We start from the raw sequence: 14,763 nt of genomic DNA, 5'->3' as shown, positions 1-14,763 counted from the left end.
CGTCTGATAAATAGGAAATATCTATTTGTATAAAACCAACAGAGTAAAATATACATTTGCTGCAATAATCCTGTTACTTTGCTAACATATAGCTCTTGAAAATATTTACTGATACTTCAAGCTGAAATGCAGACCATATCGCAAATAGTATTTGCTGTATAAGCAATCAAATTTTTGGTCATCTTATTTCTTTTAATATAATGGTTATAAGAAAGTAAGTTTACGATTTAACACACCGTCAATGAGGAAGGAAGATTAAGGTTTAAGGTACCACTGATGACGAAGGAAGCCAGCAGCATCCTTTACCAAAGGAACCATCCTGAAATTAGCCTTTAGCAATTTAGGGAAACCACAGAAGGAATTTGGATGGTCACAGTGATTTGAACCATTATTTTCCCAAATACGAGTAGAGTGTCTTACCACTGCGCCACCTTGCTTGGTAAAATAGTGGTTTTGTCTATAGCATTTTCTGATGAGAGCTATTTGACTTAAGGTTTCCTTTATCAGATGTCTAAAATGTTAAAACTGGAAATCACACATTTTTCATATCAAAGACCTGTAGAATCACTATTGCTGAAATATCCACTTTTGTGCGTTCTGGTAACTGTGTTTTTTATAGCCATGTTATTCCTCACATGTAAGTTTATTTTCTTGAGCATGCTTTGTTACATACTAAGTAACGGACATCTCAGATACACTATTGGCCACATGGAAATTCCTGCTGTATGAAATTTTTGACCAGAAATAGAAGTCTGCATGCCATGAAGTGGAACATTCAATTGCTTTAGCATCTACTGCTGGTGCAGCTTACATTATAATCTACTGCTAGTGCAGATTACATTATAGTCCTAATGATGGCTACCTGAAACACCAGTCACAACAAAGGAACACTGTTAAGCCACAATATTGGCATATACCAAGACGACTTATGGAACTTGGTAATGATCACAGAAGCCTACTCCTATGTCTGTGCTTAATGTTTTGTTCTTTTTCTCCTCTTCTCCCCACATTAGTCTGGAAAGTTTGAGTGGGTTAACTGTTCTAGATGCTGTTGCCAGAGAAATTTTTTTGAGTTTTGCTTCACTAAATACAAACTGCTGAATCTTGCTGTCACTTCCAAAATGCAAAATTGCCAGCTTATCCATCTTAAAACTGGAAAATACTTACACATTAATCACCACCACCCACTGATTATCATCTTATCACAATACATAGCTAACCATTGTAAATGAATTTTACTCACTTTTCATGTACTGCCAACAAACCAATCTGCGTGTGTGCTTTGGTCAGAAGTGCAGACCCTTCATTAACTTGACGTTCCCAATAAATTTTCTTGGTTTGCATCTCTTCATCTTTAACATTTAATTCTCCCTGGTACTGTTTCTCTCTCTCAGCAAGTAACTTTGAAGAAATAAACAAGACACATCTTTACTTCTTTCAACCAACAGGAAAGAAGTCAAACCAAACATACTTTGCTTTAATTTCATAAAAAGATTCATATTTTGCTTTAATTTCATAAAAAGATTATCATAGATTTTATACTTTAGTAACAACACAGTAATCTAAAACTATCAAATACAATTACTGTTTCCACAATAATATGCAAAGACAATGTATTACTCAGCCAAAGAAGTTATCCACAATATTTATTCCTTTAAGCATGGCTGATGTGCTTTAGCAAGCAAGTCTCCTATAAAGTCAGTCAGATATATTCAAGATACACATCATGTGAAATTAAATTTCCTAAATACACATTTCACTGATGCAAGAGTACCTTCTTCAGTTTTCTCAGCCCTCAGTGAGTATTCTGCACAGCACTATTGGCTCACACGTTTCCTACTACATTGATTATATCTCCTGGTCTCCAATAAAAAAATATTACATATCACGTTAGCATAACTTTAAATGAATTAATCTGTTATTTAATGCTAATCAGCTAGATATTAATGAAACTCAGCCACACTGTAAACATGTAAGTAACAATAGTGCACCATATATATAAAAATGACCTCAATTGCAATCAAAATAGAATTCATTCTTATATGAGAAGTATGTGAAAGGAATACTTTCCTAAATATGCAGATACAAATTTAAAAATTGCATAAAATTTGCCTTTTATAACTAACCCTCCTTTTTAAACTTCACATATCCTATAGTGTAAAGCCTGGCTAAGTCATATGTTCTGTGCTGTGTTCCCACACTGCTTCAAATATCAAGCCAAAAGTAATACAATCATTTTACGTGAAACAGGTAATTTGTATACATACTTTTACACTTCCTTACTCAGATTTACTAGCCTTATCCTCGCCTGAGGAATTAGAGTCTGACATCTTCCTCTCAATGCTCTCTTTAAGATGTACGAAAGTGGAATCTTGTGCATCACTAGATTTTTGTTTCATAATGATTCGTGTCAAAGCAATTTTTGGAAGGGTGATAAGTTGCAATTCAATCTCTCATTTAATGTCATTGTGACTGTTGAAACACATACCTAGGTATCTGAAACAATCTCTTTTGTTCGGTCAACAACCTTTGATTGGCAGTGTTTCTGTCTATACAGAACCTCTTCAAATCTCCATTAGCGTTGTGGGTCTATAAAAAAAATTTCTGCCATTTATGGTTGTGTTTAGTGCAGAGACATGGCTTAGCCATTCTGGAAACATCCCCCAGGCTGTGGCTAAGCCATGTGTCTGCAATATCCTTTCGTTCAGGAGTGCTGGTTCTGCAAGGTTCGCAGGAGAGCTTCTGTAAAGTTTGGAAAGTAGGAGACAAGGTACTGGCAGAAGTAAAGCTGTGAGGACGGGGTGTGAGTCGTGCTTGGGTAGCTCAGGTTGGTAGAGCACTTGCCTGCAGAAGGCAAAGGTCCCGAGTTCGAGTCTCGGTCCGGCACACAGTTTTAATCTGCCAGGAAGTTTCAATTCAAAAACTTTTTTGTACTTTTAGCTATATTTCACTCACAGTAATGTATGTTCTAAAACTTATCTAGCCGTAAGCTACACACTATCAAACTTTTTCCATCACTAGATCTGCACATCAAGTGCACATGGTTGACAAATAGTGTCATTTTGCAATGACTGTTATGAATTATTAAAAGGTAAATGGTTTATTAAGAAGCTAAGATGCTACACTACACCTGCACAAAAATCAGATTTTTTAACTGTATATTTTTTTCAGAATCAATTGAGAAACATTACAGAACTACAAAACAATCACACAAAATGAAAAGTAAGCATTTCTGTTTTCACGAGGAAAGTAAAACTTTTAAGGAAAAAACAAGTTCACAAAACGATGTGGTGTAGTCTTCTACACCACCATGAGCTTTTGAAGTGTGAAAATCGGGAAGTTGATTTTTCCCCTTCTTCATCCTCCCGGCCCAGTGCACAGTGTGAACACCCAGGGTGGCATTTTGAGCAGGCTAGGTGCAGCCCAGTCCGGTGAATACAATCCCGGCCCTGATAAGCACACATTGTGAACATAGCCTAATACTTTGAGAAAAATAAAACAACAGATTAACAGGAAGACAAACTCCACCAACTATTATAATGAAACTGACTACACATCCACACCAATGACAGTTCCACTCAAGCAAACTGGGAAATTGATAAAAACCTTAAATCATTAAATAAAAAGTAAAGTCCCATGGACTGTTTCAGTACATCAGTTTTAGTGGCTTACATGTTGAGTCCTCTCTCTTTCTGCAGCCAGGTCTTTCGCATGGTTCTCTGATATCTGTGACATCTTCTCCTCATATTCATGAATAATTTCTTCAGTCTTTGCTTTCTGTAGGATGATTTCAGCCTCAAACTGCAATATTTTTGAGTCATAGTCTTCCATTTTGAGCATGAATTTTCTTCTTTCCTCCTAAAACAAGTGACAAATACAGAGTAACATAATTTCACTTGCTGTTACATTTTCACATGTATATCATTCTTAAATGCAGAAGAAACTACATGTAATGTAGATATTGTAAAAAATTGAAGGAACTAAAGTACCATAGATTAATAGCAGGATAAGTAATGCTAAAATAGAAGTTTCCAGGCCACAACAAAAAATTTTATGCTGATACAAACGTAAATAAAATAAAAAGCAACCGACCACAATATAACCATGTGAAGATTTAAGAAATATTTGCTTACAAATTAAAAAGGCATGAGCAATTAATAGTTAACATACACCATGCCAGAACTGATTCACAACTTTAGGTGTAAGAGTTCCTTTTGCCAGAGAAATATAGATAGTATGGAAAATCATGCAACTTTTAATGGCTTTGCTGTCGTATAGTGTAAAGAGATCACACTATCATATGAGAAAGAAATAAAAGACCTTCTCAGATATGATGAGTCCCTACATTAGAGCAGAAATCAAGTAAGAACAGTACAATGTTATGCATATAATCTGTTTTGTAGACAAACTGCAGTTTCCTAATATCCTACAAATGAATCTTGACCTGTTATATGCTTTACTTACAGCTGATCCTACTACGTCATCATTCCACTTCATATCTCTACATTTGTATGGTATGACATACTTCCTGTTACCCATTAATTCTACAGTAAAATGAAGCCATACTACTACTACATTTTGTAAGGTTCACAAATTTCTCTTCATTGAGGGTTCATTGCCAGTCTTTGTACGAGGCTGATAGGTTGTTGAGATATAAATTTTTACAATTTTTTACAGGTTGGAATGTCCTTGGAGATAACTGTGTTGTCTATGAAAATACTAGGATTGCAACTATACTATCTGTTATGACATCAACATATAACATGAAGTCATTAACTTATTACACTGCCCTGGGAGACACTAGATTTTACTTCACTATCTGTAAATCATAAAAGAAGGTTGTATACCTGGAAGAATCCTGGAGATACTAAAAGGTATCAGATAGATTATATAATGGTAAGACAGAGATTTAGGTTGGTTGGTTGGTTTGGGGGGATCAAAGGGACCAGACTGCTACGGTCATCGGTCCCAAAAGAACACCCACAGAGAATAAAAACGAGGAACAGAATAGTACACAGACGATACAGAACAAGAGAAACTGAGACAAAGACAAGACAAAACGAACTAAAACCACACAGAGTGTGACGGTGGTTGGCCGACCATAGAAATAAAAAAAGGAAAAGCCAACCACTTAGAAACACGTTAAAAAACCAGTTTAAAAGCATAGGCCAAAGGCCAGAATCAACACAAAACAATAACATAAAACAGAAACACTCAGATGAAATGATAAAAGCCCCCTGCCCGAATAAAACGTAAAACTAAGTCAGCCATTGCGGAGTCGTCTGTTAAAAGGGCAGGGAGCGTATCAGGCAGTGCAAATGTCTGCCTGACCACAGCTAAAAGGGGGCAGGCCATCAAAATGTGGGCCACCGTCAAAGCCGCCCCACAGCGACATAGAGGAGGGTCCTCCCGGCGCAGTAAATAACTGTGTGTCAGCCGGGAGTGGCCAATGCGGAGCCGGCAAAGAACTACTGAGTCCCTGCGAGTGGCTCGCAGGGATGACCGCCACACAGCCGTCGTCTCCTTCACAGCACGGAGTTTATTGCGCGTCGTCAGTTCGCGCCATTCATCGTCCCATAGCGCTAAAATTTTGCGGCGGAAGACTGCCCGCAAATCAGTCTCTGGGAGGCCAACATCAAGAGATGATGTACTCGTGGCCTCTTTCGCCAGACGGTCAACATTCTCATTCCCGGGTATCCCAACATGGCCTGGGGTCCAAACAAAGACCACAGAGCGGCCGCAACGGTCAAGAGTAGACAGGGACTCCTGGATAGCCATCACCAGACGGGAACGAGGGAAACACTGGTCGAGAGCCCGTAAACTGCTCAGGGAGTCGCTACAGATAACGAAGGACTCACCTGAGCAGGAGCGGAGATACTCTAGGGCTCAAAAGATGGTGACCAGCTCAGCAGTGTAAACACTGCAGCCAGCCGCCAAGGAACGTTGTTCGGAATGGTCCCCTAGAGTGAGCGCATAACCGACACGACCAGCAACCATCGAACCGTCAGTGTAAACAATCCCAGAGCCCTGATACGTGGTCAAGATGGAATAAAAGCGGCGGCGGAAGGTCTCTGGAGGGACTGAGTCCTTCGGGCCCTGTGCCAAGTCGAGCCAAAGGTAAGGGCGAGGAACACACCATGGGGGTGTACGCAAAGTGGCCCGGAAAGGAGGTGGAACAGGGAAAAATCCAAGCCCGGAGAGAAGCTCCTTGACGCGCACGGCGATCGGACAACCCGACCGGGGCCGACGTTCTGGCAGATGGACGACTGACTGCGGGAACAGGACACGGTAATTTGGATGCCCGGGCAAGCTAAAAACATGGGCAGCATAAGCAGCCAGTAAGTGTTGGCGTCGTAACCGCAGTGGAGGGACACCTGCCTCCACTAGTATGCTGTCCACAGGGCTGGTGCAGAAAGCACCAGTGGCAAGGCGTATCCCGCTGTGGAGAATTGGGTCCAGCACCCGCAACGCAGACGGGGATGCTGAGCCATAAGCCAGGCACCCATAATCCATATGGGACTGGATTAACGCCTGGTAGAGCCGTAACAGGGTAGAGCGGTCGGCGCCCCAGCGGGTGTGGCTCAAACATCGCAGTGCATTGAGATGCCGCCAACACGCCTGTTTGAGCTGCCGGATATGAGGCAGCCAAGTCAACCGGGCATCGAAAACCACCCCCAAAAACCTGTGAGATTCCACCACTGAAAGAAGTTCACCGTTAAGAGAAAGCTGCGGCTCCGGGTGGACAGTACGTCGCCGGCAGAAATGCATAACGCAGGTCTTGGCTGCCGAAAACTGAAACCCATGCACTACAGCCCAAGACTGCGCCTTACAGATAGCGCCCTGTAGCTGACGTTCAACAGCTGCAATGCCAGTAGAGCTGTAGTAAAGGCAGAAGTCGTCAGCATACAGGGAAGCGGAGACAGAATTTCCCACGGCCGCAGCAAGCCCGTTAATGGCTATTAAAAACAGACAGACACTTAAAACAGAACCCTGTGGCACACCGTTCTCCTGGACGTGGGAGGAACTATACGAGGCCGCGACTTGCACGCGGAAGGTACGACACGACAGGAAATTGCGGATAAAAATCGGCAGAGGACCCCGAAGACCCCATCCATGAAGCGTAGAAAGGATGTGATGACGCCATGTCGTATCGTACGCCTTCCGCATGTCGAAAAAGACAGTGACCAGGTGCTGACGGCGGGCAAAGGCAGTAAGGATGGCCGACTCCAGGCTCACCAGATTGTCGGTGGCGGAGCGGCCTTTACGGAACCCACCCTGAGACGGAGCCAGAAGGCCCCGAGACTCCAGTACCCAATTCAAGCGCCGGCTCACCATCCGTTCAAGCAACTTGCAAAGAACGTTGGTGAGGCTAATGGGGCGGTAGCTGTCCACCTCCAGAGGGTTCTTTCCAGGTTTCAAAACGGGGATGACAATGCCTTCCCGCCATTGCGACGGAAACTCCCCCTCGACCCAAAGACGGTTGTAAAGATCGAGAAGGTGCCGCTGACAGTCCACGGAAAGGTGTTGCAGCATCTGACAGTGGATGCCATCTGGCCCAGGAGCGGTATCAGGGCAAGCAGCGAGGGCACTGCGAAATTCCCACTCACTAAATGGAGCATTGTAAGATTCTGGGTGGTTGGTGCGAAACGAAAGGCTCCGACGTTCCATCCGCTCTTTAATGGAGCGGAAGGCCTGGGGGTAATTCGCAGAAGCGGAACTCATAGCAAAATGCTCTGCTAATCGATTTGCAATGATGTCGGAGTCAGTACAAACTGCTCCATTCAGTGAGAGCGCAGGGACGCTGACAGGTGGCCGATAGCCGTAGACGCGTCGCATCTTGGCCCAGACCTGCGATGGAGTGACATGGAGGCCAATGGTGGACACATACCGCTCCCAGCACTCCTTCTTGCCTTGGCGGATAAGGAGGCGGGCCCGCGCACGCAGCCGTTTGAAGGCGATAAGGTGGTCTATGGAGGGATGTCGCTTGTGACGCTGGAGCACCCGCCGGCGATCTTTAATCGCTTCAGCGATCTCAGGCGACCACCAAGGCACAGCCTTCCGCCGAGGGGACCCAGAAGAACGGGGAATGGCAGATTCGGCGGCAGTAACGATGCCGGTGGTGACCGGTTGAACCACCGTATCAATGTCATCAGTAGAGAGAGGCTCAAAAGCAGCAGTGGAGGAGAACAAGTCCCAGTCAGCCTTATTCATAGCCCATCTGCTAGGGCGCCCAGAAGAGTGACGCTGTGGTAGTGACAAAAAGAGCGGAAAGTGGTCACTACCATACAGGTCGTCATGCACACTCCATTGGACAGACGGTAAGAGGCTATGGCTACAGATTGAAAGGTCAATGGCGGAGTAGGTGCCATGCACCACACTGAAGTGTGTGAAGGCACCATCATTTAACAGTGAGAGATCGAGCTGCGACAATAAATGCTCAACGATGGCGCCTCGACCTGTTGCCACTGACCCACCCCACAGAGGGTTATGGGCGTTGAAGTCGCCCAATAGCAAGAAAGGTGGCGGCAATTGGGCGACCAGTGCAGCCAGGACATGCTGCGAGACATCACCATCCGGTGGAATGTAAAGACTGCAGACGGTAACAGCCTGTGGCGTCCACACGCGTACAGCGACAGCCTCTAAAGGCGTCAGGAGAGGGACAGACTCGCAGTGCAGAGTGTGAAGGACATATATGCAGACGCCACCAGACACCCTTTCATAAGCTGCTCGGTTCTTATAATAACCCCGATAGCCACGGAGGGCGGGGGTTCGCATTGCTGGAAACCAAGTTTCCTGGAGAGCAATGCAGAAGAAAGGGTGAAGGCTGATAAGTTGGCGGAGCTCAGCTAGATGGTGGAAGAAACCGCTGCAGTTCCACTGGAGGATGGTGTTGTCCATGGCTGGGAAAGGCGTGACGGGACTGGGAAGGCAGATTACGACGCTGGGTCACCTGCCGCATCTGATGGAGCACCCGTGCAAGTGCTATCCATTGCGTCTGAGGGATCGGCGAGATCGAGGTCCTCAGCGGACGCAAGGATCTCCACCTCATCCTCAGATGCAGAGCTTTTATGTAGCGGTGGAGTAGGTGCCACCGCAGGTGTCTTGGACTTACGGGTCTTCAAAGTCGTTTTCTCTCGCTTTTCGTTTGGTTGCCATTGGTGAGAGGGCTTATTGGAGTCAGTCTCTGGGACCGAAGTGGAACGCGAAGCCCGTCGACCAGCAACCTGTGGCTGCTTCAGCCACTGGCTGGTGTCTGCTGTGCCGCTGGTAGGAACCTGGGAAGGGAGTGACCCAAGGGATCCCTGCCGAGCGAGAGAAGCCGAAGAAGACTTACGCTTCTCCGGCTGAGAAGGGGGGACTGGTGTCCCCGATGGTTTAGTGGGTGCTGCTCCCGAGGTAGATGGTGTGGGGGCAACAGCAAGAGAAGGGGCCCCCACTGTCAAGGGGGCAGGTGAGGTCCTCTGATTCTGAGAGCTGACTGTATATCTTGCAGCTGAAGGAGCTGGAGCAGGAGTGACAGTGGAGGCATAAGATGACATCATGCGCACGGGATGTAGCCATTCAAATTTCCGCTTAGCCTCAGTGTAAGTCAGTCGGTCCAGGGTCTTATATTCCATGATTTTGCGTTCTTTCTGTAAGACACTACAGTCCGGCGAGCAAGGGGAATGAGGCTCTCTACAGTTGACACAGACGGGAGGCGGAGCACATGGAGTATCGGGATGAGATGGGCGTCCACAATCTCGACATGTGAGGCTAGAAGTACAGCGAGAGGACATGTGACCGAACTTCCAGCACTTAAAGCACCGCATCGGGGGAGGGATATAGGGTTTGACGTCACACCAGTAGACCATCACCTTGACCTTCTCTGGTAAGATATCACCTTCGAAGGCCAAGATGAAGGCACCGGTAGCTACCTGATTGTCCCTCGGACCCCGATGAACACGCCGGACAAAATGTACACCTCGTCGCTCTAAGTTGGCGCGCAGCTCGTCATCGGACTGTAAAAGGAGATCGCGGTGAAAAATAATTCCCTGAACCATATTTAAGCTTTTATGGGGGGTGATAGTGACAGAAACCTCCCCCAACTTCGTACAAGCGAGCAAGGCTCGTGACTGGGCAGAGGATGCCGTTTTTATTAAGACTGACCCTGACCGCATCTTGGACAAGCCCTCCACCTCCCCGAACTTGTCCTCTAAATGTTCGACAAAGAACTGAGGCTTCACAGACACAAACGATTCTCCGTCAGCTCTGGTACAGACGAGATACCGGGGCGAATACCTGTCGCTCTCATTCATAGCCTTTCGTTCCTCCCATGGTGTGGCCAGGGAGGGGAACGATTTGGGGTCATACACATTAGCCTTAAAGTGAGCTTTGGAACGCTTAGAGACTGCTGACGGCTAGCCGCCAGCGAGAGATGATGTACCACGCTTCATTGCGGGTCATCCGCCCTGATGCCACCTACTCCGACCAAGGGCCCTCCCCATGGGCGCCACCCAGCCACAGCAAAGGCCACCTGGCAGGATGGCCATTGCCGGGAGTCCCAATGCCCCAGGGAGATGGGCATCTACTCCTTGGCATACGTGGGGAGGTTACGGCGCAGGCATCAGTAGAGCGATCCCTGTGTTGTCAGGGGGGCTACAACCAAGAGGGTACATGGCGGCCCCACCACAACGGACTGGCTACCGTGCTGGATCTTAGGTGCAAAACTGTCCTAGGTCGTCGTCGCAGATAAAAGAAACACTGCAGAGTGCAGCGTGGTAATCGCCCAAGAGATCGAAAACGAGCGGGACACCATTGCAATGACGAGAAAGCCGGCTAAAGGTCTAATTGCACGACGGATACAGTGCACCATGTAAGGCGCCCTTCCCCAATTGGCTCGCTCTTCGGAATAATTTAGAAAGATGGAGGTCAAACCCGAGAGGGGACCATCATATAAGGCCGAAACATTTGAGACTCCTTTTAGTCGCCTCTTACGACAGGCAGGAATACCGTGGGCCTATTCTAACCCCCGAACCCGCAGGGGGGGACAGAGATTTAGGAACCAGGTTTTAAATTGTAAGACATTTCCAGGGGCAGATGTGGATTCTGACCACAATCTATTGGTTATGAACTGCAGATTGAAACTGAAGAAACTGCAAAAAGGTGGGAATTTAAGGAGATGGGACCTGGATAAACTGAAAGAACCAGAGGTTGTACAGAGTTTCAGGGAGAGCATAAGGGAACAACTGACAGGAATGGGGGAAAGAAATACAGTAGAAGAAGAATGGGTAGCTCTGAGGGATGAAGTAGTGAAGGCAGCAGAGAATCAAGTAGGTAAAAAGACGAGGGCTAATAGAAATCCTTGGGTAACAGAAGAAATATTGAATTTAATTGATGAAAGGAGAAAATATAAAAATGCAGTAAATGAAGCAGGCAAAAAGGAATACAAACGTCTCAAAAATGAGATCGACAGGAAGTGCAAAATGGCTAAGCAGGGATGGCTAGAGGACAAATGTAAGGATGTAGAGGCTTGTCTCACTAGGGGTAAGATAGATACTGCCTACAGGAAAATTAAAGAGACCTTTGGAGAGAAGAGAACCACTTGTATGAATATCAAGAGCTCAGATGGAAACCCAGTTCTAAGCAAAGAAGGGAAGGCAGAAAGGTGGAAGGAGTATATAGAGGGTTTATACAAGGGCGATGTACTTGAGGACAATATTATGGAAATGGAAGAGGATGTAGATGAAGATGAAATGGGAGATAAGATACTGCGTGAAGAGTTTGACAGAGCACTGAAAGACCACTGAAAGACCTGAGTCGAAACAAGGCCCCGGGAGTAGACAACATTCCATTAGAACTACTGACGGCCTTGGGAGAGCCAGTCATGACATAACTCTACCATCTGGTGAGCAAGACGTATGAGACAGGCGAAATACCCTCAGACTTCAAGAAGAATATAATAATTCCAATCCCAAAGAAAGCAGGTGTTGACAGACGTGAAAATTACCGAACTATCAGTTTAATAAGTCACAGCTGCAAAATACTAACGCGAATTCTTTACAGACGAATGGAAAGCTGGTAGAAGCGGACCTCGGGGAAGATCAGTTTGGATTCCATAGAAATGTTGGAACACGTGAGGCAATACTAACCTTACGACTTATCTTAGAAGAAAGATTAAGAAAAGGCAAACCTACGTTTCTAGCATTTGTAGACTTAGAGAAAGCTTTTGACAATGTTAACTGGAATACTCTCTTTCAAATTCTGAAGGTGGCAGGGGTAAAATACAGGGAGCGAAAGGCTATTTACAATTTGTACAGAAACCAGATGGCAGTTATAAGAGTCGAGGGGCATGAAAGGGAAGCAGTGGTTGGAAAAGGAGTGAGACAGGGTTGTAGCCTCTCCCCGATGTTATTCAATCTGTATATTGAGCAAGCAGTAAAGGAAACAAAAGAAAAATTCAGAGTAGGTATTAAAATTCATGGAGAAGAAGTAAAAACTATGAGGTTTGCCGATGACATTGTAATTCTGTCAGAGACAGCAAAGGACTTGGAAGAGCAGTTGAACGGAATGGACAGTGTCTTGAAAGGAGGATATAAGATGAACATCAACAAAAGCAAAACGAGGATAATGGAATGTAGTCAAATTAAATCGGGTGATGCTGAAGGGATTAGATTAGGAAATGAGACACTTAAAGTAGTAAAGGAGTTTTGCTATTTAGGGAGCAAAATAACTGATGATGGTCGAAGTAGAGAGGATATAAAATGTAGTCTGGCAATGGCAAGGGAATTGTTTCTGACGAAGAGAAATTTGTTAACATCGAGTATAGATTTAAGTGTCAGGAAGTAGTTTCTGAAGGTATTTGTATGGAGTGTAGCCATGTATGGAAGTGAAACATGGACGATAACCAGTTTGGACAAGAAGAGAATAGAAGCTTATGAAATGTGGTGCTACAGAAGAATGCTGAAGATAAGGTGGGTAGATCACGTAACTAATGAGGAGGTATTGAATAGGATTGGGGAGAAGAGAATTTTGTGGCACAACTTGACTAGAAGAAGGGATCGGTTGGTAGGACATGTTTAGAGGCATCAAGGGATCACAAATTTAGCATTGGAGGGCAGCGTGGAGGGTAAAAATCATAGAGGGAGACCAAGAGATCAATACACTAAGCAGATTCAGAAGGATGTAGGTTGCAGTAGGTACTGGGAGATGAAGAAGCTTGCACAGGATAGAGTAGCACGGAGAGCTGCATCAAACCAGTCTCAGGACTGAAGACCACAACAACAACAACATATCTGTAAATTACTCTCTGCCAGTGATAATGTGTCACAAACTGTCTGATAAAGTTTCCAACCCAGTCACAAACCTGGTTAGCTGCCCTAAAGGGACATATTTTCTTTAGAAGTCTGCAAATTCTAAATCAGTCTACTTTTCTGTATCCGTGACACTAAGGATACCACTTGAGAAGAGCGTAAGTTGTGATTTTCACACTCAATGTCTTCAGAATTTATGCACATTTCCATGAAGACACAATTGTTTTCTTACAAGCAAGACATACTGCTTGAACTTCAAATTTTGTCTAGTACTCTGCTACATGCAGGATGGCAATTTTTGTAAATTAGGTCTGCTTCCTTTCTATGTATCTTGCTCTGCTCATGATATTTGTTGCATATTATGGTCAAGAAGAAGATAATACACTTACAAATTGTATATAAAATTTGAAAGATCCATTATCAGGCCCAGGATCCTTATTGAGTTTTGGCAGTTTAACGTGCTTCTTCAACTTTCGTTTGCCTGTCCCCCCACCCCCCCATCACACACACACACACACACACACACACACACACACAGTCTGTGCCCCTATGTGATGCCAGCTGGATGCACAATGCCACACGATTGCAGTTCCGCAGGTGGATGGGGGTGGGGTGGTGGGGTTGTAAAGGGAGGGATGTGTAGAGGATAGAAAGGCAGGAGGCAAAAGAGTTGGATTGGGTTGTTTGGGGGAAGAGACTAAACAGCAAGGTCATCGGTCTCATCGGATTAGGGAAGGACGGGGAAGGAAATTGGCCGTGCCCTTTCAAATGAACCATCCCAGTATTTGCCTGGATCGATTTAGGGAAATCACGGAAAACCTAAATCAGGATGGCCAGACGTGGGATTGAACCATCGTCCTCCCGACGTCCAGTGTGGGCAGAAGAGGTGTTGAGAGTAGGTACTTAGAGGCTTTGAGGGAGGCAGCCTGTTTGCTGGCTAAGAATCAAAGAGAGTGGTGGCAGGTGCACGGACTAGGCATGTGAAGCATAGGTATCAAAGATGGTGGGGAGTAACTCAAGATGAAGGTGACATGGAGATGTGAATGGGTAGGGCATTACAGGACAGAGAAAGATGGAGGGTGTGGGGACAGTGGGGTAATGCAGACTGAGGCCAGAAGGATTATGTTAATGAAGGATATGTTGCAAGGCTAACACTGATCTGTGTTGTTCAAAAGAGCTGGTAGTGGCAGGAATGACCAGGTGGCCCAGATTGTGAAGCAACTGTGTAAATCTAACAGGATGCGCTCAGCTGCACGATTTTCAACCACATGGTCAACTTTGTTCTTGGCCACAGTATGGTGGTGGTGGTGGTGGTGGCCATTCATTCTGATGGACAGCTGGTTGGTTGTCATACCAACATAAAAAGCTGTCCAGTGATTGCAGTAGAATTTATGTACAACATAGCTGCTTTCCGAGGTGGCCCTGCCTCTGATGGGGTAGGACAAGCCTGTGACACAACTGGAGTAGGAACTTC

General features: G+C 45.3%; 1 protein-coding gene across 3 annotated transcripts in view; it reads right to left on the bottom strand.

The window, feature by feature from the left end:
- The window catches only part of LOC126249700 (spindle assembly abnormal protein 6 homolog), a 256,468-nt gene that overhangs the window by 164,526 nt on the left and 77,179 nt on the right, over nucleotides 1-14,763 (bottom strand). For all 3 annotated transcript variants that reach the window (XM_049951376.1, XM_049951377.1, XM_049951378.1), the window contains 2 exons: nucleotides 3,673-3,858; nucleotides 1,244-1,401 (listed from right to left, as the gene is read on the bottom strand). In XM_049951376.1, the coding sequence (XP_049807333.1) occupies nucleotides 1,244-1,401; nucleotides 3,673-3,858 (344 nt within the window). The remainder of the gene's footprint in view (nucleotides 1-1,243; nucleotides 1,402-3,672; nucleotides 3,859-14,763) is intronic.

This window comes from Schistocerca nitens, chromosome 3 (genome assembly GCF_023898315.1).
Source record: "Schistocerca nitens isolate TAMUIC-IGC-003100 chromosome 3, iqSchNite1.1, whole genome shotgun sequence".
Taxonomy (NCBI): domain Eukaryota; kingdom Metazoa; phylum Arthropoda; class Insecta; order Orthoptera; family Acrididae; genus Schistocerca; species Schistocerca nitens.
The sequence above is the reverse complement of the archived record's forward strand: the minus strand, read 5'-3'. Positions and strand labels throughout refer to the sequence as shown.